Source organism: Nycticebus coucang, chromosome 12 (assembly GCF_027406575.1).
Source record: "Nycticebus coucang isolate mNycCou1 chromosome 12, mNycCou1.pri, whole genome shotgun sequence".
NCBI classification, from domain to species: Eukaryota; Metazoa; Chordata; class Mammalia; order Primates; family Lorisidae; genus Nycticebus; species Nycticebus coucang.
In genome coordinates, this window is record NC_069791.1 from 4,518,851 (window position 1) to 4,542,692 (window position 23,842).

General features: G+C 41.2%; 1 protein-coding gene across 3 annotated transcripts in view; it reads left to right on the forward strand.

Moving 5' to 3' along the window:
- The window catches only part of TAFA2 (TAFA chemokine like family member 2), a 480,911-nt gene that overhangs the window by 63,480 nt on the left and 393,589 nt on the right, over window positions 1–23,842 (forward strand). Inside the window, exon 1 of one of the 3 annotated variants that reach the window (XM_053555354.1) lies at window positions 13,885–14,008. The exons of the other annotated variants lie outside the window; for them this stretch is intronic. Coding sequence (XP_053411329.1) covers window positions 14,004–14,008 — 5 coding nt within the window. The 5' untranslated portion in view covers window positions 13,885–14,003. Of the gene's footprint in view, window positions 1–13,884; window positions 14,009–23,842 lie in introns of those variants that run through there. 3 annotated transcript variants of the gene reach the window in all.

The window sequence follows — 23,842 nt, forward strand, 5'->3', positions numbered from 1 at the left end:
TTCTGCACAGCTGCGTGCTGCACTGCCGCAGGCCCAGCAGAGGGAGCCCAAGTTCATGAACAAATCTCAGAAGCTGTTTTGCTGACTCAGATCTAGGAATTCTTTATCCAAAGGTGAACGGGTGGGGGAAGTCAGACTGTGTGTGTCTGTGTGTGTATGAGAGAGGGAAGAACAAAGAAACAATAGAAAGAGTTAGCCACTCAAATTTTAAGATTTCCCACTTCAAATGTGGGAAGTACGTCTTTGAAAGAAAAATAAGAAAAGTGATGGAGAGAAATAGTTGATTTTCAGATCCCAGGAAGATACTTTAATGTTCTATACATAAAACTACTTTTTATCCCCCTTACTTTTCCAGTTATTCTGTTCTCCCTTGAAAACTTTTCACATTGAATTCTTAGACATTCCATTTCTTATGATGTCTATGTTTAGGGAAATTTCCCAGTGAAGTGTTTTTATCCCCTCCCTTAGTCTATTGCCTCACAGGCCCACATGTTCTTTGTGCATCTGCGTCTGAGGTGGAAACTCCTGGAAGCTATTTAAGTTTAGGTGAATGTTTATTCAATAGATTAATCAATTAGTCCACCAACTGTCCAAACAGCGATTATTGAACTTTTGGTATTCTATGAGGGGTGTGTGTGTGTGTGTGTGTGTGTGTGTGTGTGTGTGTGTATGGAGAGGGAATCTCAGTAAGGAGAGAGAACCAAAGCTACTTTCTGTCCTGTGAACTGACTTGTAGTTGAGTAAATCAATGCGTTTGGTTAAATACGAGCCATGGCGTGACTGAACCCGGCAGCAGCTGAAAGCCGCACGGCGAAGCAGAAGCAGGTGTCCGGGAAGAGATGCGTAGATCCCTGTGGCTGGAAGAGCCTGGATGGTGTCCGGACGGTGCGGTTGGCTGGAAGCTGACTGACTTCACCCGGTGTGGGAGCAGAGCAGAGGGCGGTGCTTGGCGTGGAGGCGGCACCGGGTGGCGGTGGAGAAGCTGCTGCTCTGTGCGGCCCGCGTGCTGCCACCGCGAGAGGGCGCAGCGCACACCAGGCCCGCGGGAATGGGCGCTTCTGGGCATGCGCAGTGCCAGAGTGACCTCCAGGCGGCGCTCCCGACCCTGTGTTACGTCATCAGTCGCTCGACCGTGAGGAAGGTGTGAAGAGGCAGGAACCCTGCCTCCCCGTGAGGCAGGTGTGAAGAGGTGGTTACAGATCTGAATCTCCATCTCAGCCAAAAATAGCTGTGCGATTCAGGACGAGTATATCAACCTCTTTGTGCCTAGGGTGGCGCCTATGGCTCAAAGGAGTAGGGCGCTGGCCCCATATGCCGGAGGTGGTGGTTTCAACGCCAGCCCCGGCCAGAAAATGCAAAAAAAAAAAAAAAAAAGGCACAGTAAAAACAGTACCTATGCCGTGGAGTTGTGATGGCTAAATGAGATAGAAGGTAAGTGTTAAAGGAGCCCTGTGGGCCGTCTTCAGCTGTGACGGTCACAGAGGGGAGGAGCTGCCCAGAGGGATGTGGCCGCCGTGAAAGCGCGGGAAGACTCCGCTGGGCTGCCGGTGAGGAAACCGTGGGCCTCGTCTAGACTGCTTTGTCTTTTACTGGTTGATAGTTTTGAAGCGGACCAAACGGCTTAATATCATGCTGGTTCAATTCACAATTGCCAAGACGTGGAATCAACTCAAGTGCTCATCAGTCCTTGAATGGATTAACAAACAGTGGCATTTGTATACCATGGAGTACTATGCAGCCATGAGAAAAGATGGAGACTTCGTATCTTTTGTGTTTACATGGATGGTGTTGAAACACATTCTTCCTAGTAAAGTAGCTCAAGAATGGGGAAAAAAATTGCATCCAATGTACTCAGTATTAATATGAAACCAATATGTAAACAACTACACGCCCACACAAAAGAAAAACACAGGTATAGTCTAGTAAGCGGAAGAGAAGAAGAGGGGGTAGGGGAGAGAATGGGGAGGGGAGAGAAGGGAAAGTGATTGGCGGGATCCCACTTAATGTGTACAATGTGAGGGTGTTCAGTGAGTCCCCTGGGTGAAGGGCTCCAACTGCAACTTGAACTTTGCCTTAGAAATGAAAACAACGTAACCTAAACATTTGTTCCTTCATATCAGTCTGAAATAAATAAAATTTAATTTAAAAATAATTTTTTTGAAAAGTCAAGTAGTGGCTGCTGATGGGTACAAAGATTTCTTTGCAGGGCAATGAAAATATTCTAAAATTAGATAAAGGTGATATTTATACAACTTGGTGACTATACTCAAAGCTATTCTACATTTTAAATTGGTGAATTATATGGTATATAAATTATATCTCAGTAAAGATATTTGTAAATTAGATGACTTCACTTCCTCGCTCTCAGTCAGAAACAAAGTTGACACTTCAGTAAGAGCAGTGCTCATGTGGAAACCAAGGGCTGTGGTGTTTCTGCATTTCCAGCTGTTTTTGAACCATGGACAAAATGTAAGCCCCAGGAGAGCAAAGGCCACATCTGCCTTGCTCACTCTTCTTTTTCCTGGGCCTGGCTTTACTCACATTTCACACGAATGAGTTGGTGATGGAATGAATACATGGTTTAGAGAATGGAGCCTGTCTCCCTACAACTCTATTGGCCATCTGTCCCTGACATATGTGGAGCAGGTATTACTATGCAATGTGTTGAGGGACATCAGGTATCTTCTCTGGTGGTTTACCAGTGCCCTCAAATGAAATCACTTAAGTTTTAGATCACTTTGTAGTTTAAAAATACTTTCTCATACATTGTATAATTTCTGACAGCATTCATATGAATTATTATTTCTTCCAATTAATAGGTTCGGTCACTAAGTCTCAGTAGAGTTAAGTGACTGCTTCAGTATTACGTACAAATTATCACGGACTTTGGATTTAATCAGAGATTTCTTGATTATGAGAACAAAGGATTTTCTTTCTTTCCGTTTTTTTTTTTTTTTTTAATGGCACTGTACTTTTTAATATCTGACTTGAAAGCCTCGTGATTTCTATTTACTCCTTCAGGGAAAATGGGACCTCTCTGAACTTCTGATATGGGTATATATTGGTAAGATTAGGGAAGGTTATCAGGGAAGATACCAGTGGTTCATAGGAGATGGGCAGAGCCTTGTGGTGAGGAGAGGTGGAACTTCCTGGGGTAGTTCAAAGACAGTGTGATGTGTCCCTTGGAAATGGAGGGCCTGGAGGGGTTGCTTCACCAGAGGTTCTGAACAATGGTAGTAAGAGCGCAGAAAACAGACAAGACAGAAGATGAGGATTTAGAAGACTTACACTGGGCATTAAACATCTTCACAGCTTTAGGTGGGGCTGGTCATGATGTTGAGTCAGCTGAAAACCTAAGGCTGAGGAACTAGTAGGGTAGGATTTTATCTGACTGCATGTACTTCAGGAAGGGAGAGTTTGGAAAGACTATTTTTTAGTCTCTCACCTTCTTTCTTGGCTTTGGAGAAAAGCCTTCGTTAAATATTTTAGTAACATTCACCATCTTCCATGCCAGTGTTTGCAGTATGGTCTGAAGCATGCCTGGGAGTGGGTGTTGCTTATCAAATTTGCCACTGTTTCTAGTCTAAATTTCCTACATCATGAAATTACTAAATGGACTCTTTAAAGAGAAGGGTCTATTTAATGAGACCCATTTAATGAGACTGTTGAAATGTGCGGCACTATCTCCGTTCAGTGCTCAGTAATTGCAAACATAATTGAACCCAATTAAAGTTGTGGGTGCATCTGTTATGTGACTTATCATACGTGGCCCCATTGTAGATTTTTTTATGACTCCCCAATTATATTATGAAGCAAATTTTTATTCCTTAAATTATCTAGCATGGTGCTTTGCTCCTAGTAGATGTCCAGTAGATGTTTGCAGCATAGTTTGGGAGTTAAACCCTTTCACTTTTACAAAAATGCAAGGTAGTAATATTGTGGGGCGGAAGGAGAAACAAACTCCTCTAACTAATGGATATTTGGCCTGCTAGATCCTCATTTGTGACCCTTTATTCATAAGGTAGAGGTCAATTGTATTTCATTTTAAAGCAGCTTTCATAATAACTGATGTAAAAATGATGTAAATTAAATCATAGTAGGAATGCAAAAAATGAAAATGGAAGTGGATACGTGGTGCAATGATGATGCTTGCCTTTTCCATATTCCTGATGCTTTCTGTGGTTGGTGTGTGTGCGAATTTGTGTGTGTGTATTTCAGTTAGCCAAAGTGATGTTTAAATATGTGCTGGTGAGAGGATTGGGAATGCTTCAGGGAAATCTCTTTCATGTTTCTCTTATTTTTTAAAGATAGAATTAGTAATTTCAATTCCTATCATGCAAGAGTTTCTTCGAAAAAAATTTTTTCTTTCATTTAGAAAACATTATATAAGTAATTAGAATTTTGTGTATGTATTATATGGGGATAGCTTTTTTAAAAAACAGTTATGTAGTAATAACTTCCTATAACTACAAATCAATGCCCAAAGAGTAAATAATTCGTTAAATGTCTAGAAAAATATTAAATTAGATCTTTATTAAAAAAATCACCTCCAGGAGGATTAAGGATTTAACTGTCAAATGCAAATTTTAGTTAAAAAGTACTGTCAGAAAGTACTTGGTTAAAAATATACATGAATATATTTTAGACCTAAATATAGAAGAATATGCCTTAAATAATGCCTAAAACATGTTAACTATAAAAGAAAATACATAAATTTTATTATATTAAAATTAAGAATTTCAGTTCATTAAGTGACCACTTAAAGAAAATGAAAAGTTATGACAGACTAGTTCACAATTTGTATGACTGACAAAGGACTGGTGTCAAGAGCACAAAAATAATCTCTTACAAATCAGTAAGAAAAATAAGTAAAAGTCCTACATAGACATTTCATAAAAGGAGGAAACTGATACAACCAACAAACCTATGAAGAGGTGTTCATTACATCACATCACATCCATTAGTGATCATGGAAACCCAGGTAAAGACAGTAATACCCAGGTAAAGACAGTAATGATACTGTATTACTCTCCTGTTGGGGAAAAATTGGAAAGCCTGGTAATATCAATTATTGGAGGGGATATAGATCCATTCGACATTCTTAGCTGGTTGGAATGCAAGCTGGTATAATCAATTTAAAAATATTGAACATTTTGGAAAAATCGAACATTCGTATACTCTGCGGCTCCCAAATTTTACTCTTAGGTAACCAATGAAACCTTTGTACAACAAGAAACATGTTTTGCTGTATAAAAAACAACCAGAAAACAACCTGGATGGGCATCAGGAGGAGAGTGGATGAATAAACTGTGTTGTGGTCACAATAAAATATGACACAGTAGTGAAATGAATGAAGTCGAGCATGCAAATAAGGACAAAACTTAGCAATATGATACTGAGCAAAAAAAAAGTTCGAAAAATTACATGTGATGATGCATTTTATAAAGTTAAAACAACTAAAATATCCTTTTAAATATGCATAGATAAAACTGTTCAATACAACAAGGAGGTCAAGGGAATGAGGAGTTTGAGACGGGGTAGGTGGTTGTTTCAGGTTTGAAGAATGAGAGCAACATCAGGTGAGGTGACCAGATAGTGGGATGTGGGTGTGATCAGAGCCTTAGTATTTGTTTTGGTGGGGAAATGTATATGTTCTTATTACATTATTAAAAATGGATGAATAAATAAAAGTGGGTTATACAGGTACCAACGATGACAGCATTTGTGAACCAAGGGTTGCTATTAATCCAATTCTATACACCTGAGATACCAAGAAAAAGAAAAAGGAAAAGATGAAATAGCCCCTCAAATATGAGAATGTCAAGGAAATGCAGTTTTTGACTATATTTTAAGAGTTGACACGGCAGGCTATATTTTGTTACTATTTTTTAATATTATTTATCAATGAATTACATAAAATAGTTTAAAAAAACTCATTTCCAGATTATTTTATTTATAACATGTAAAAGGAAACATAAAAATCATTCCACTAATTTTCTTTGTACTCATTTAAATTATATCTTACTTATTTTCTAAAGAAAATTCCTAAAAATTAAGGCATTGTCTGAAGCCAATTTCTAATGTAAAAGTATTTAACATTCATAAAAATATTGAAATATTTAAAATGTTGAACTTTTTTATACACAATGTTATGAAATGTAAATAGTTCTATTCATGTGAATATAGCATAAATTAACATTTTATCTATATAAACATAGTAGAGTAAATGTTAAATGAACCATAATCAAAACTAATTCAAGTTAGATCAACAAAATATTATTAAAAATTGTTTAACAAAACTATAAAATGAACCAAAATGTTGGTAAATATTTAAATATTTATAGTATAAAAAGTTTATAATCATGAAAGCAATGTAAAAAACCACAAAGGAAAATACTATTTAGACAAAAATTAAAACGTTGAACATTTAAATAATCAGGTTAAATACCTACATCTGTTGGAAACATGTGGGATCTCAGGCTGAATACTATGGGTCAGTATGTGGAATTTCAGATGTAAATATCTAATTTCCTAAAACACATTTCCTAAACAGTTTTTTTTTATATTTAGAAACCAAAATTGAAAGCATCCTAGAATAGCAGAATGAAATCTACTGTACATTATTGCAAATGTAACACACTATGGATATAACAGGGGCACATACCAGGTCCAAACAAACTCAAGGACTGGTGGATAAGAAGCATAGAAATTTCAGCTCATAGAAGCAACCAGCAGCCTTTAGAATTTGGAAATCCTGTTTCGTAATAAAACCCAGAGAGTCATTCACATCTGTATTAGTTTGCCAGGGTAGCGATAGCAAAATATTACAGACTGACTAATATTATAAAAGCAGAAATTTATCTTCTCAATATTCTTAAAATAGAAATCCAAGTTCCAGGCAGATGTGGCTTTCCTTTAGGCCTCTCCCATGCCTGCATCTCTGGTGTAGCCCCTTCTTTTAGGGACACTAGGCATATTAGGTGAGGACCCTATACCAATAGCATCTTTTTTTTGAGATAGAGTTTCACTTTGTTGTCCTTGGTTGAGTGCTGTGCTGTCACAGCTCACAGCAACCTCAAACTCTTGGGCTTTAAGCGACTTTCTTGCCTCAGCCTCCCAAGGAGTTGAGACTACAGCCTCCCACCACAATGACTGGCTATTGTTTTGTTGCAGTTGCCATTGTTTGGCCCTGGTGTATGTGGCCACTGCACTAACCACTGAACTACCGGCACTGAGCCACCAACAGCATCATTTTAACTTAATTACCCCTTGATATCCCTTATCACAGAATAAGGCTGTTTTCTGAAGTCCTGGGGATTGGGACGTCAACATACAAATTTTGGGCAAACAGAGTTCCACCCATGGCATTCCTTTCTGTGGCTGTGATTTCCATGACTTAACTCTCATAATGAGAGCCTGCCGTTTTCAGGTCCTGTTCGAGGCCCTGGGACACAGTCTGAATGTCACGATGTACAAAACATGAGAACCCCAAATAAGAGCAAAAAATTTTGATATTAAATTTGAAAATTCCATTATCTCCAAATCTTGTCATTTTTATCAAGGACTAAAGGCTTCCCCCTTAACTGTTTGAGAAAATTTACTATTGGATAAAGAAATCGCTGCTCCACACCCTCCGGAGTCTAGAGTTTACTCCGTGGCCCTGAGCACAAGAGTGCAGCCTCCCGGCAGAAGGACACCTGTGATTAGGAGCATCTGTCATTGTGGCCATTGCGGTGGGCTCATATGTGGAACCTCTGTGTTTCCTCGGTCCACAGGTCTTATTTAATACCTGAGCTGAGTCTTCTCTGACTGTAGCCCACGGGCTTCTTGCATCTGTGGTAGCTCCTGCAGAGCTGACTGCCTGTCTCTTGTGAGACACTACTCGGGTGCTTCAGAGTGAAATTTGGGTAAACCGCAAGTGCACATTTGGAGTCCGAGAGTCCCAAGCATACTCTCCAATTCTGGAGAAAGCCTGATGAAAGTTATTTTCATTTTTTCTAGTAATAGACAAAAGAACTAACATTTCTTTAAAATGTTATTTTCCTAGATTAGCTAATGATTCCTTCTTCTCTCTGAAGTATTCTTTTCTGTTATTCCCTTGATTCTCCCTTCCCTGGGAGGCTGGATCACAGAAGGATACAGGGAACATCAGGGTCAAGGGATTTTACTGAGATGGAGGCAGGTACACCCTTGTGTGGGGCTGCCATGGGTGGTGAGGAACATCAGTCCCCTGCGTGGCTGGTGACCAAGGATGGGGAGGAATCTGTGCGTCAGGGTGGATACTGCTGTAGATAAATGGAGTCTGAGCATCAGATTCACTCCTGATGTCCTGCACCTTGGTACAATTCCACTCCCTCCATACAGTAGAAGCCAAACACCTGGGGAAACCAGTACTGCTTGGGCAGGTGAGGGTGGCCGTGAGGTTGGAGGGACTGTGTCTTTCCATGTACTGAGATGACACGTCTATCACACAGTTACAGAAACACACTTGGGGCACTGTAGACTCCATGTAGTATTTTAGTTTAGATACAATGGCCTCTGTTAATAAGGACTGAAAAAGATTGAGGTGCAGCATGGATTGACCCAAGGCTAGAGGCTCAGGAACGGCACAGATCTCAGCGGAGCTGTTGGAGCCACAGCGGCATGTGGAGGACCCAGCGCAGTCGCGAGTCCCTCTGCGGGTGCCTCTCGGTCATCCACGCCTGGACATGCACCAGGGGCCCTCAGGAGGCACAAAAGGGGACCTGATTTTTGGTTGTTTTCATTTGTAGAATATTTTGGTCAGGGTGAATTTCTCTTCTAGATTTAGAATTAAAACTAAAATGGAAATTAGCCAAAGTATAGGGGACGAATTACTCAAAGGAGGCCAGTATTGTGAGAAAATGTGTACAAATAAAGGTATTATATTGAAAGGTATTATATTTAAAAAATTAGCATTGGCTTAAATGACCAAAACTCACATTGTAATTTAACGAACCCATAATTAAATCAGCCCAATTTTTAATTAGGTGAAGCCTTTGAATTAGAATACGGCCTAGATAAGAATTATGACAAAAAAAATTAGTAATCAAAATAAAGTTCTTGGAGGAATCTTTGGAGGCTCTTGGGATTATGAATCATACCAGGAAAAGCAACCTTTATAAATACAACAGTGACGCTTCCCATGATTATGCCTGGTAGTTTTAAGTAATGGCTTAAAAGCACAAGCTTTGGACTTGAGTGGACTCTGATTCAAAGAATGGCTCTGTAATTTAGGAGCAATGTGAGTCTGGGCAGTGCGTTTGCCTTTCTGTAAAATGGGAATGTGAGCACAGCTCCACAGTATAGCTGTGGAAATTCAATCTGATCACATAATTAACGTGCCTGGCACATTTTTTAGCAATCTGACCTGATATTTTAGCATGATATTGAATGTTGTTCTTGCTTGGTTTTAACACAGTATCTTCAATTATAGATATAATTTCTGCATTTCTAAACAATTTCATTTTGTTACACATTAGGAATCATTTTTATATGATAAAAGATTTCATATAGGAATGAGTCACAAAGTGTGGCCAAAAAAAAAAAAAATACTATGAAAAGATGGTGAATGAAAGAATAATTTTTTTTTTTTTTATTAAATCATAGCTGTGTACATTGATATGATCATGGGGCATCATTCACTAGCTTCACAGACCGTTTACCAAGTTAATATTCTTTATAGCTTCTTATGGAAAATAGGAAAAAAAGAAGATGACTTTATAGCCTCTGGAAGATACTGATGATGATATGAAAATAATAAATACTACAGTAATTTGTATTCTATTTTGTAGCATTCTTATTTCAGTCATCCAGGAGATTTTAAACTAAAATAAAAATATAAGGCGTGGTGGCTCAAGCCTGTCTAATCCTAGCACTCTGGGAGGCTGAGGCAAGTGGATTGTCTGAGTTCAGGAGCTTGAGACCAGCCTGAGCAAGAGTGAGACTTCCATTTCTAAAAATCGCTGGGCATTGTGGCAGGCGCCTGTAGTCAGTCCCAGCTACTTGGGAGGCTGAGGCAAGAGGATAGCTTGAACCCAAAAGTTTGAGGTTGCTGTGAGCTAGGATGCCACAGCAGTCTACTAAAGTCGACAAGGTAAGACTGTCTCAGAAAAAAGAAAACAAAACAAAATAATAAGCTTTCATATGCTAAGTATGAAAGAGGAGGTTGTAGTCATGAATTTGTACTGAGGAAAACAGTCTAGAGCCATTGATAAATCCAGTAACGTCCTAATGAAGTAACCCTGCTTCCAGATCTCTGGCTAGTTTCCTTTCTTAATTCAAATCTTACTCAAGAGAATAATCTTGGGAGGGTGATAGATGGGATTACACCTGCGGTGCATCTTACAAGGATACATGTGAAACTTAGTAAATGTAGAATATAAATGTCTTAACACAATGACTAAGAAAATGCCAGGAAGGCCATATTTACCAGTGTGATGATGAAAATGTGTCAAACTATTTATAAAACCAGTGTATGGTGCCCCATGATCGCATTAATGTACACAACTATGATTTAATAATAATAATTAGAAAAAGAGAATAATCTTACCTCAATTCAGTAAGTGGGAATCCTGGAAAATATCTCGGGAGAACTTAGACTCAAGGTGACTAGACTAAAATTAACAAGATTAAAGTGAAGAAAAGTGACTTGAAAACTACTTCAGAAATCACTATTTTACTTTTATTTTTGAGATGGAATTTGGTTTGTTTAGAGAAATTGAGTGCAAGTTAAACTTAGAACTCTGGTGGAATTATTCCATCTTCCCTTTGGTGATTTTCCTGTTTTTCCATCTCACATTTTGAGGAAACGGCAGTAGCTTTATTTTCCAGTAACTTTATCAACTCTTATTGGTCCCCCATTCTCAAATTTCTTTTTTTCAAAAATACCACAGATATTTTCTACTTTTTGTCCAGAGTAGAGAATGACCTGATTTGTTTTTGCCTTTAATGTTTATTAATTGGTCTTATTACTGGAGGGGCAGACAGAGGTGAATCTTCACAGTGTGTGGACGTGATGCGGAAGTCTTGAGGAATCTGGAGAGAGCAGCGCCTTTCCCTGCAGAGATCCTGTCTTGACCTTCCTGATGGACAGAGGAGTGGAGAAGGTGATAGTTGTAAGGGCTGGGTGTCATTTCTTGGGAGACTCTCTGCTGAAGTCAAAAGGTAGCCTTGATCCTGTGGAAACAACACTCCGCTGCGGTGAAATCAAGCTCTTTCCAGGTCTCTCACTTGCTGCTGCTACTCTAGACAGTGAAGCTATTTTAACTTTTAATTTGCTGAAAGGCAGATGAGGCAGCTGTCTTCACAGTGGGACATGGGGTGAGTGTTGGAGGAACAGCTTCTCTCTTCCTGTAAATTAAAGGGAAACACACGACAGGGAAAGGGAGGTTTACTGTTGCTCTGCGCTTTCCCGTTGGGCAGGCCTTGGTGCCATCCTCATGGCACTGACTCTGCGGGTCCATTCTGCTTTCCGTTAATTTGCCAAACACATCAGATCTGAGGGCAGGGTTTAGGTTTGACAGCATTGAAATTCCAGCCAGGAATTTGAACCACCCCTTCCCTTCTGCCTCTTGCTCTATCTTCCCAGAAACCAAAAACTAGACAACGTTTTCGATAATGTCTGAATTTGGATCCTCCTTTGTGCTGCCATTAAATCTTTTTTCTTTATGCTATTCCATGTTATGATAGCATTTTCCTAGACAAACTGAAGCACATTTAGCAAGAACTAAGATGCCACCTGTCTTTCCTTGGATGGGCCCTCTGTCAGCAACATGGTAAGCGCTGCGTAGGAACTATTAATGGCCACGGCTTGGATGGTTCCTTCTGATGCTGCCCTCTCAAGCTCTCATCAGAAGGCTCTCCTTTCTGCATTATCCCCTGCTGACTTCTGGTGGTTTGGTTTTATTTGGCTATTGATTGGTATTACACATCCCTCTTAATGCTGACGTTAGATGATGCTTTATCAGAGCACTTAGTGGAAAACTACTGTATGTAGGTACAAAGTTCATGAAATAGTTTGAACTACTTGTCTGGGACGGATCATTCGCCAAATGTATGTTCTAATGGTAGGACTGATTTGACTCACTTAACTCATCTCTGTTACACATTTTACGTTTTGTAGGGTAACATGCATTATTTAGATGAAAGCAAGACTCCCCTGTGTACTCAATATAATACATTCTTCATGGCTGATGATGGTCTAGATAATCTCAGGCAGGGGGAGTCAATTGTTTCCCTTTGGTTACCATTACAAATTTACTTCTGAACAAATTAAAAATGCAATCATCTTCCTTGTCCGAAATGGACAGGAAAACAAAGCCTTATTAAGAATTTGCTTTTCCCTTGGTGAAATATATTATCAATAATCATTTCAGTCCATAATGCATGTGGTTTGGCGTGACGTATTAATTTGTGCTGATTTAATGGTTTAGAAACCATTTTCAGTTTGCTCCTTTTACTTTTGATTTTCTCTTCTGGGGACTTGTGGTAGTCACATAACTTCCGTAGATGGGTTGGAGTTACGGTAATCACACTAAGGTCAAATAAAAATTAAAAATGAGAGGCCTAATTCTCCCTGTTGACAACAAAAGAAGAAACTCCCCCCACTTTTTTTCTTAGAGCATTTACTTTTGAAAATTTGTAATTATAAATACTCTCTCCTCTCCTTGAAAGGCACCTAACTGCCTTTGAAAACTTGAGAGGCCCAGTGTCAGGTCCTTGAGGACCCAACAGCCTTCCCTTTGAAATGTGAACATCAAGGCGTACACCATTCCCGTTTCCCAGGTTCTGCGACAGGGTGAGAGCCTAACTTGACCCCTCCTTGCAATACTTCCTCCTCTGGTAAAGATCTGAGAAATTTGTTTCTCGCCAGAGAAAGCCATTTCACTAACACAGATGGTCACCCCGCTTACCAGGTACATTTGGGGCAAAGTAGGTATGCTGTCAGGTCCTCTTAAACAAGGAATAACTTGTTTGTCTTGAAAATACGTAAAATGTTCTATTTCTGTCTAGTTCTGTCGAAATCTTTGCCATCTCTAAAACAGAATGTCTATGATTACATTGCTTTTGGGTTTAATGCTTATTCAATAACAAAAAAATGTTTTCTCACTATCCTTGTAGGTAAGATTTCCGGGTTGAGAGAAGACTTTGTTTTTAATTATACTCCCTCAACAACAGACATGGACTATTTTGTAAAAAAGTAACCCTCTGACTCACTTGTGTCTGTACTTGTTCTGTGTCTTTCTTTAATCAGCTGTTCAATTCAGAGAGAACTCTGGTGGCTGAAATCACTGAGAATTAATCAGTACTGTGCAAAAAAGGAAAACAAGACTGTTTCATTAGCATTTAAATTTTTTTTTTTTTTTTTTTGCAGCAGAACAGCATTCCAAATTCAACTGTGAAAGCTATTATGAAGATAGGATTAGCTAAGTGGTACGCTTGTCACTTTTTCCTTTTAATTATTACTAAATAAATTCTCTCAAGCAATCTATTTTTAGGCTAATTTTATTCTATTAAAGTTATCACTATTCATTTTAAATATCACTTGCTTTCAATTATATTGTTGTAGGATCCTGCAAAATGTTAAACGTGGCATTGCTAACTCAAAGGTGACTTGTGGCCCAGGAATGATTTATGCCTGTGGAATTGCAGAGGTCTAAAAATAGGGCTTGATGTTACATTAATATGTACTGCGGTACACAGGCACAATAGGGTTAGAGGAGGATGGAGTTTCATCCCTAACTCTCAGTTTCCTCGCTTTTGTCTCCGACTCTGAGCAACGCCTGTATAATTAGACTTTGCTCATTTGTCACTTGTATCTTTTATCTGTGTGTATCCCACTCTGCCCTCCAGCTCCCAGGTGTTCTCAAGGAAGGATGTAGCCTGTCAATGGCCATTCTGCACAACTCCAGTTGCTGCTTTAATTGGAAGTCATCCTTCATAGACCGGACTGGAGCATAACAGATCATTGCTGCTAGGTTCTGATGGGGTAAGTGTGGGGGACTCTGACCTCAGGAGGAGATCCGAAATGAAAGTCTCCGGCTAGATTTACAGAAAATATTACAGATTCCAAGAAGGAGTCTGTGTTAGCAAGAATGCCAGCAGTTCTGGGGCAGCAACATTCGTGAATAAACAGCGAGCAGGCTTTTGGTGAATGTTTCTTCTGGTGTGCTGATGCTTCTGATTTCAGCTGTAACGGATGTGAGATGCCGTGTTGAAAGATGCCTTTCTACAACCTTTCTGAGTGCACTCTGCTCAGATGAATGGAAGTCATGAAATTGAGTTCACACATCTATTGACGACAGGCTAGAGGTTGCGTGAGCATGAGGCATGAGGATGTGCTGTAGAAAGAGAAATAGGGGCGGGTACCCGCCAGAATATACATTGGAAACTAAGTTTGTCTCCTCGTTGGAAGGATTGCAGTAGACATAATATATTTTATGCATAACATATCTTATACATAATATATTATGTCACTAATATACATAATATATTTTAGAACTGATGTCATGATATATTTTATCTTTATCTTTCTTTGAGGTGATGAGGAAACTGGGTTCAGAGTGCAACCTTGTATCATAATAAAGTATTGTTCAGATTTTGGAGGTAGCTCGGGAGTTCCATAAAGCCACGGTGATTTAGAACCCTTCTGACACTGTTGTTCAATAGATAGCTCAGCTCTTGATGTTTACTGGAAAAGATCTCAGCAATAATTTTACGTTCTGTGAAGGCTTCTGGGTTGCTGTGCTGTGAAGCACGTTGTGCTCATCACCAGCTGCCAATTTAAATACACGCCGGGCAAAGTAATCTCATTTTCAGGAAGTGTTAAGTTGATCTTAATAAATGTTGAGGTTTAATTTAATTGTGACATTTAAGTTATAGTTTGTGAAGAAAATTACCTCATGCATTCATAACATAAACTGTTGAAAAGTCAAATTACTGTAGTCCATTTTTAAAAAATGGATTCAGCAAATATTTCAAAAATAGCAATAGTTTTTACCTGAACCCAGCCCATTCCACTTTAATCCCAAGTAACAGCCCAAATAATCTCCCCTGATTACTTACTTTAAGCTCAAAGAAAATACATGTCATCAAAAGGGGACAAAGCATTAGCATAATGAAAGCAGGAGTAAGTTCCCTGCTGCAGCCTGGGAGAGAGCTGTGAGGGGCGGCAGCGGCTCCCGCCCGCGCTCCACCTCAGCGGCCTACCAGGCCGACTCCTGCTTGCCCCACACACAGCCACAGTGCTGTTGCTTTTCTTCTGCCGGTCTTTCCCTAACCTCCTGTACCACCCACGGCCAGAACTAATTACCCTCTCATCGTCCTGTTCATATTTTATTAGCTCTACTATGCGTTTTAGAATTTCTCTATTTTTACATTTTCCTCCTTCCTTTGACTGTGAGGTCCTTGAGGACAGGAATGATTCCTTCTCATTTCAGTCTACCTTGGTTAATGCTAAACTTGGTACTAGATGTGAAGTTGGTATGCAATGAACGTTGAGTAAAATTTGTAAAAATGGAAAGGGCTCTCAAAGAGATTTCAGAAATGGTCCATGGTCCCTGTGGTGTAGCAGAACTCCCTGTGCAGGTGGTGACGGGACACGCCCTCTGATGGACTGCTCTTATAGGGGCGCCACCCACTGTCTTGTGGCCCGCCAGGTGTAGAGCTTCCTGGGAATCCACCTGCGTACTATGGAGCTTTGTTTTTCAGAATTAGACCTATGTGGGAGCGTTCTCAGTCTAGGGAAATTTGATTGCCGAGAACTACATGATGAGTGTGTGTCTCTAGGTAAACGCAAATGCCTTCGATGTGTATCTCCACCTAGGTTCAAGTTCATGAGAAGCATGATTATGGATCAGAGTTGTGCCTATAGGATCATTAAGGAGATGGTCTGATAATTTAGCGTCATCCATGGCACTATGTGGGTTAAATCCATTAACTCAGTTTGGGCTCTTGGGAATCTCAAGTGGGCACTGGCTATTGGTCAAAGAACTTAATCTGTGGCATGCTGGCTCCCTAAGCTGCCCTGATTTTTGAGGGATTGCTTAGTATCCTCAGAACCTCTGTTAGGTGCTGGTTTATTCTAGAGCACTCTTGAAAACTCGTTATTACCAGATAATGTGCTGCTAACCTGGGCCATTTGTGCAGTTTTGAGTGTTCGTACACCTGTATCTGAAATGTGTGCCTGTATGGGTATGTTTTAAGCCAACACAATTCAACAATATTCTATAGGAAAACAAGAAGTGTCATATCACAGTGACTGGGACCTCTCTTTCAGATGTGTCTCTACCATTTGAACTTCTAGCCTCAGTTCAGACCAGGCCACTGTCTTTGTTTGGAAGCCTATGTTCTGAGTCTTTGTTTAGAGTCTATGTTTGGAAGTCAGCTAGTTTAATAGAAATCTCAGACCCAACTGTATAAATGTTATTTATAGCCACTTTTCATGTACAGCATGTGGAGGCAATTTTTTATCTCCAATTTTCCTCTCTGAAATTTCAATCCTTTAGTATATAACTTTTCTTGGAAGTAAGGAAATAAAACCAAGAGGGCCTCTGAATATAGTGATTTCAAGGACGTGGCTCTCAAAACACAAAATTGACCCTTTGAGTTCTCCTAGAATTTTAATGACTCTTAATAAACAATCTAGTCTTCTTGTTTCCCATCCAGAGAAGATTGGAACAGGAAACTTGAAAGCGTGTGTGGGGAGATGCTGTAACAAAGAGGATGTGTTCGTGGTGGTATGATGACAGCAAAGTGGAATAATCAGAAGTTCTACCTTGAGGAGTAACAAGGAAAAATGGAAAAATATCTGTATTGATAATAATCCCTGAAATATTAAGAAAATGTTCATTATTTTCTATTTTAATAGGATATTTACATCCAAAATTTCTTCCCATTTTATAAGCATTTACTGATTAAAACATGGTCTAAATGAAAAAAAAAATTGGTAGCTGAAAGGAGACAGCCTGATACGGTGAAAACACAGGACTTGGGGTAGGATGGAGTTGCATTCTAGATCCTCCTCTTTGACTTCAGTGATGTGGGGAGCTGCTCCATCCTATGCGCGTTGGTTTCTGGTCTGTAAGGTGAAGGTGGCGCTTCACTGCCATGCAGGGCTGCTGGGGGGCTGGGAAGAGAGAGAGAGAGAGAGAGAGAGAGAGAGAGAGAGAGGCCAGGAAGCCCAGGCACGTTGCTGCCTCTGAATGTATTATTTGCCTCCTCATGTGCTTGGTGAAATTTATCTGTCTAAAACACCTCATTCTCAGTGAGATTTCACTGCATTGCTGTTTCTTTGATTGGAAATTAAATTTATAATGTACATTTCAGATGATCACTGGTGCGCCTTGGTAGTGAAGTGCCAGCGTGGCCTAAGGTTTGGAATACTATTTGTTTTCTAGCTTTGTGAGGTTTCTGGGATGTTATGACTCTCTGTGAAGAAGGAAAGATAAATTTCATTTATTGTCAGTGCTACTGAAGTTAAGAAGACTGGTCATATTTTTGTGTTAAATGCACTTTTAATATAGTTTGGATAATGCTTCTGGGGTGTGTTGCAGTTCACTTTTTTTCATTTACTCTTAGGTGGTTCTTGTCATCATTATAGATCTTATTGACTTGGAGGATGTTCTAGAGACTTACACTATTGATTAGGCAGACCGTTTCTGTATTTTGTGATTTGTCCGTATTTACTTCTTGTATCATCATTACTACTAGAATCAAATTGAGAGTCCCTTTCTGCCATAGAGTTTTCTATGGTATGTATGGAATTAAATAATTTTATGAGCACTACCTAATTCCCTTAAATTTATCTAAAATATGCCATGAGCATTATAACCTCAAGTGATATGGTTTATTAGATTTATTAGGCAAAATTTAAATATGTAAATATAATTTATAAGCTTCCCATGGGTGTCTAATTAGGCTTTAATTTCTGCCACTACAACTAAATCCAGTAAAATATACATAGGTCTCTAAGTCATAGTACTATCTCTGAATGTTAATTGGTCAAATATGAATTCATATTTTTGTATGCTTTCAACTTTAATATACTTAAGTCTCTAAGATCATATCTTTACCGTAAAGAGATGATTCCTAAGATTTTGGGGGTAATTTTATAAGCCAGGACTAATTCTGCTGCAAGTGACAGAGAACTCCAATTCAAACTTGCTTAACAAAAGGAGAATTAATCAGCTCAAGTAGGTTGGAATAATACTGGAGTAGATTTCAGAACTGGAGAAAAAGACATAAAAATCAGAGACTTGATTAGTGGAACCAAGGAATCAGTGATGGAAAGAAAGCTATCTCCTTTTTTTTTGCCTGTTTTATTACATATATATATATATATATATATAAAATATATATATATATATATTTTCCATACATTCATTCTATTTTAGAATTATTTTTATGTGGTGGGGAACATGACCAGGGCAGCCCATGCCTGGCAACTCCATTTAAAAGCAGCTTCTTTTTCTTCACGTGCATTTATCAGTGTCAAGGAAAGCTCTGATTGGCAGCCTTGGTCATTTGCCCATGGGGAGGGTTGGAGAGCTTGCTAACCGTGGGTGGGTTAACCTCTGCCATGCACTCTTGAATGCTGCTGAAGCTCTGATGAATGTTACAGATCTCGGCAGGAGAGTCTCCAAGCACAAATGCATTGAATCATTTGCATATTTTTTCAGGAAGTTATGGACTTAAAGACCCCTGTGATAAAATGTTAAAACAAAACCATTCATCATTGAAACCAAATTTTGGCAGATATATTTTCACTTCCAACGTAGTAAACTCTTGCTGGTAAATATATATTAAAAAATACATATTTGTCCCATAGAATTCAAGGAAATGTCTCCTTAAAATATAGGAGAATGTAAAGACTTTGGTTGTCTGGGGAATTGACTTCTCAATCTTACATCTTTAAATTTTGATGACAAAGCAGCTTCCAAGCACAGTGAACACAGTTGAGAAGAGCCAGAACTTTCATGCTGATTATTTGATTTGCTACATGGAAGAAAAGAGAGAACTCTTAAGGGATGCCAGTGTCTCCAAGCCAAGTTCTTCCATGAAGGAGCAGACGAGGGTCACTGAGAGGAGGTGAGACCCGCCTGGACCACTCGGGTCCCTCGCGCTTAGCCTCCGAACTTCACTCTTGCCTTTACAGAGTTTTTTCCCCACAAAACAGGTAGAGCAAAGGTTTAACACGTAGTTAAGTAGATTCCATCAGTACTGCTCATTGGCCACCCTCGTGTTAAAAATATTCAGTGTGACCCGCAAGCCACAACCCGGCTCCTGCTTCTCCCCCACCTTACTAAACGCCAGTGCCCCTTTACACTGACTGGTGCTTCCAGTCCTCATGAGTGCCGAGCCCTGATTCTCAGGCCTCTGCCTGGGCTGCATCTTACGCCTTGGAAGCCTCCTCTTCACCTTTCCCCTGCTCTGCTCCTTATCCCTTAGGGCTTAGTCTACCTCCGCACAGAGGCTTCTGAGCTGGACTTGGACCGAGCTCCCTCTGTCACTCCCTAACCAACTTGTAGCACCACATGTCGTGGGGACGTGCAGGTGAACCTCCTCCCCCATTTGTATCATGAGCCCCCTGCCATTCAGACCAGGTCTGGTGGACCCCCTATCCTGTGTGCACTGTAAGTGCTGAGCCATTCAGACCAGGTCTGGTGGACCCCTCTCCCGTTTGCATTGTAAGTGCCCTGCCATTCAGGACCAGGTCTGGTGGACCCCTCTCCCGTTTGCATTGTAAGTGCCCTGCCATTCAGGACCAGGTCTGGTGGACCCCTCTCCCGTTTGCATTGTAAGTGCCCTGCCATTCAGGACCAGGTCTGGTGGACCCTTCTCCCGTTTGCATTGTAAGTGCCCTGCCATTCAGGACCAGGTCTGGTGGACCCCTCTCCCGTTTGCATTGTAAGCGCCCTGCCATTCAGGACCAGGTCTGGTGGACCCCTCTCCCGTTTGCATTGTAAGCGCCCTGCCATTCAGGACCAGGTCTGGTGGACCCCTCTCCCGTTTGCATTGTGAGCGCCCTGCCATTCAGGACCAGGTCTGGTGGACCCCTCTCCCGTTTGCATTGTAAGCGCCCTGCCATTCAGACCAGGTCTGGTGGACCCCTCTCCTGTTTGCATTGTAAGCGCCCTGCCATTCAGGACCAGGTCTGGTGGACCCCTCTCCCGTTTGCATTGTAAGCGCCCTGCCATTCAGACCAGGTCTGGTGGACCCCTCTCCTGTTTGCATTGTAAGCGCCCTGCCATTCGGGACCAGGTCTGGTGGACCCCTCTCCCGTTTGCATTGTAAGCGCCCTGCCATTCAGACCAGGTCTGGTGGACCCCTCTCCCATTTGCATTGTGAGCGCTGTGCCATTCAGGACCAGGTCTGTTTAGTTCACTTGGTGCCTGATGCAGTGTCTGGGATATAATTCTTAATAAGTGCTTTTTGACCAATCAGTGAAGAAATGGAAAGAGAATTGTGGACTTAGAAACAGCTACACCAGCCAACTACGGAGGTAAGGAATGGTGAGCGGGTGGTGAGCGGGAGACATGTGATGCTCCTAGTCAGAGAGATAACACAAAAAGCCCACAGAACAGGGTCACAACCCAGGGCTGGGAGCGGTGTGACTCAGGCACATGTCCCCGAGGACATGCACAGGCACACGGGCTGCTGCTCACCAGCCCTGAGCGGGTCGGTGTGATGTTGGGGAAGCATGAAAACCAGGGTTGTGCAGAGGCTGGGAAGAGATGGCACATTGTGTGAGTGACCAGCGAGCCACCCATGGTGTGTGAGTGACCAGTAAGTCACACACTGTGTGGGAGTTACTTACTCGTTCCTGTGTTTCAACACTAGCTTCCCTGGAAGATTCAGCTTCATTCGTAATACTGACTTATCATTATCAAAATATTGGATATGGCATTGTATACTTCAGGTTTTTCATTAAAATAATTTAAAGACGACATTTGGTCATTCATCTCATTCTGGGAATAAAAGCAGAGACTCAGTTGTAGCTGGGATTTATAATCCTGGGCACTCCGCTTAGTAAACCTTTTGGAGCTATGATTCCTCTGGTTTTTCAGCTACTGTTCCACGTTTGTTGTCTATGAGCAGTGTCACAGTGTGACATCCTACGTGTCTTTATGTCTTAGCTTTTTTAATTTTTTGCAGTTTTTGGCTGGGGCTGGGTTTGAATCCACCACCTCCAGTACATGGGGCCAGTGCCCTACTCCTTTGAGCCACAGGCTCCACCAGCTTTTAAAAACATTTTTAGGGTTTGCTTTTAACTCGAGTGCAGTTAGAGCAATGCTCCTTCACCTGTCCCATCTCCTCCGTGGTGCTCGTGTGATTTCCGTGTTTGTGTTATTTGAAGTATGTGGACGCTTCCCTTTTGAAGGAGCATCTCTCCATCTCAGTGTCCATCCCAGATCCATCTGGAGAGTTGGGTTGTGCTTAAAGATTAAGAGCCGCAAAGCAGCTAAGATTCCCCAGTAAGAAAACCAGCAGCCACCCCTCTGCTTCTCTTGACAATGGCCCCACATCTTATCAGAGATGCCAGTTTTATGGTCCTGGGAAGTGGTAATGAGAAAAGGGGTAAGAAAGATATAGTGATACAGAGACACACTTTGATGGGTCTTTGCGAAATCTTCCTTTTGGGCCAGACCTGTACGCTCCTTTGCTTGCAGCTAAGCAGAACGGGGTCCTTCTCATCCTTCACGTTTCCTCTTCAATTTGTGGTGTCACGACCTCCGAGAGGGATCCAAGGCCGACCAAGTCACAAGGACTGATTCAAACTGGAGGACTAGAGGAAAAGGATTCTTTATCTGTGAGCAGTGTTAGTTTTCTTCCGTATCATAAAGACAGAAAGTAAGCAAAGCAGGAATACACATGAGCTGAACAGTGATGGGGAGTCAGACAGATTCCCGGAACCTCGTGTATTTTTCAGAGGCTTGTTGAAAGCTCAGTAGAATCAGATGACCGTCCCTTCAGGTAAAGAGCACTTTGTGCCTTCTAACCGTTTTTAGGCTTGACTGGAAACTTGGCGTAGTAGCTCATGGGGGCACCTTATTAAGAGAATCTCACTGGGCTGCTGAGCGGCCGCTGGGCCGCTCATTTTCTTGGTGGCCGTATTTACATGACATTCACTGGTGAGCCACCTGGTCTTCCAGGTCACTGCACTGGGCCTGACCGTGTTCTAGACCTTTCCTAACCACTCCCTTTATTCTCTGCCTCAGTGTCATTTTATGTCCCTCATAATTATTTATTTGTTAACTGTTTACTGACTGTCTTCCCCTTAAGATGTTCACCACAGCAGGGTGGCCATTATGTCCCTTCTCTCACTTGCAGGCTCCGGGCCTGGCACTCAGAGACTTCCCTACCCTCCTCTCATAGTGTCATCCGTAGGGTGCTGCTACAGTTGTGTGTATCATGAGGTAGGACACTTTTCTAACATGCTGCAAATTCGATCACTATATTCCTTCGATTCCCTCGCAAGGCCGTGAGTAAGTGGCCCAGTGCCTGGGATCTGGGGATGGGCGAATAGTACAGCGATACAATTTCAAATTTGTCCTAACATTTGGAGACCTGGACAACTAAGAAGAATTTGTCACCGTCAGATGTTTTTCTGTTTTTTCTTCTCATCCCTGCATTTATTGTGACCTAATTTGTTCTGGCAATCTGGCCGATATTCTACGTAATACAGCACTGGAGTCAGTGAACCGGCTGTAGGTTGAACTGTCTGTGCTCTTGTCTTGCCCTGGTCCTGGCCTTTTGAGTTATGTGATTTTTGATGGTCTCGCGCTGCTTTGATTTTAGTTTCTTTGTTTGCAAAATGAAGTGTAAAACAGAGTGTATCTTGTAAAGTTCCTTTGAGGAGTTGTGATTGTGCCATGCAGGTAATTCAGCGCGTCCTGCCGTCCTTCCCTCTCACACCACACGACGGAGCAGGGCAGTTTAAAGTGACAGCAAAGCCACTGTGTGGCACGCCCTGAAATGACACATCTGAAATCCATTTAGTGCAGTGTATTTTTCTAAGTTTTGGAAAGTGGGGTTTTTCCCTTTAAAAAAATTGGACAGAGTTCACTTAATTGTTGATGCAGTCGAAATTCCTAGACTGAAAGAACTGAAACCAAAAAATAAAGTTATGAATGGATGCTACTGTGTTGTATAATTTAGGCTATTCGGTACCTCGTTAGTGCAGTAGCTATCACATCAACCTCGTATTTTAGGCTGGATATCATGCATTTCCTATTTTTGCTTTTTCAATAAAATGTCTCTATTACAAAAAAAGAGAAAATGAACTGATCTGCTTTGTGTGCTTGGCCTCGTGGAGGAAGCTTTCACTGTTAGCCAAAAATGCATAAATATGTGTGTTAGATCATTCCGGGATCAAATTAAGGATTACGTATGTTCCGTTTTTTCTTACGTATTCATTTGAAATTTTAGAAAATAAATGTATTTCTCTCTAGAATTATTTCTTTTTTTTTGTAGAGACAGAGTCTCACTTTATGGCCCTCGGTAGAGTGCCGTGGCCTCACACAGCTCACAGCAACCTCCAACTCCTGGGCTTAGGCGATTCTCTTGCCTCAGCCTCCCGAGTAGCTGGGACTACAGGTGCCTGCCATAACGCCCGGCTACTTTTTTGGTTGCAGTTTGGCTGGGGCCAGGTTTGAACCCACCACCCTCAGTATATGGGGCCGGCGCCCTACCGACTGAGCCACAGGCGCCACCCTCTAGAATTATTTCTTAATAAAGAGCCCAGAGCTCCCCTTCTCAGTGATACAGATATTTTTAAAGTTGGGCAGGGTAACTCTGGGAAGGATGGGGAACGTTAGCTCCT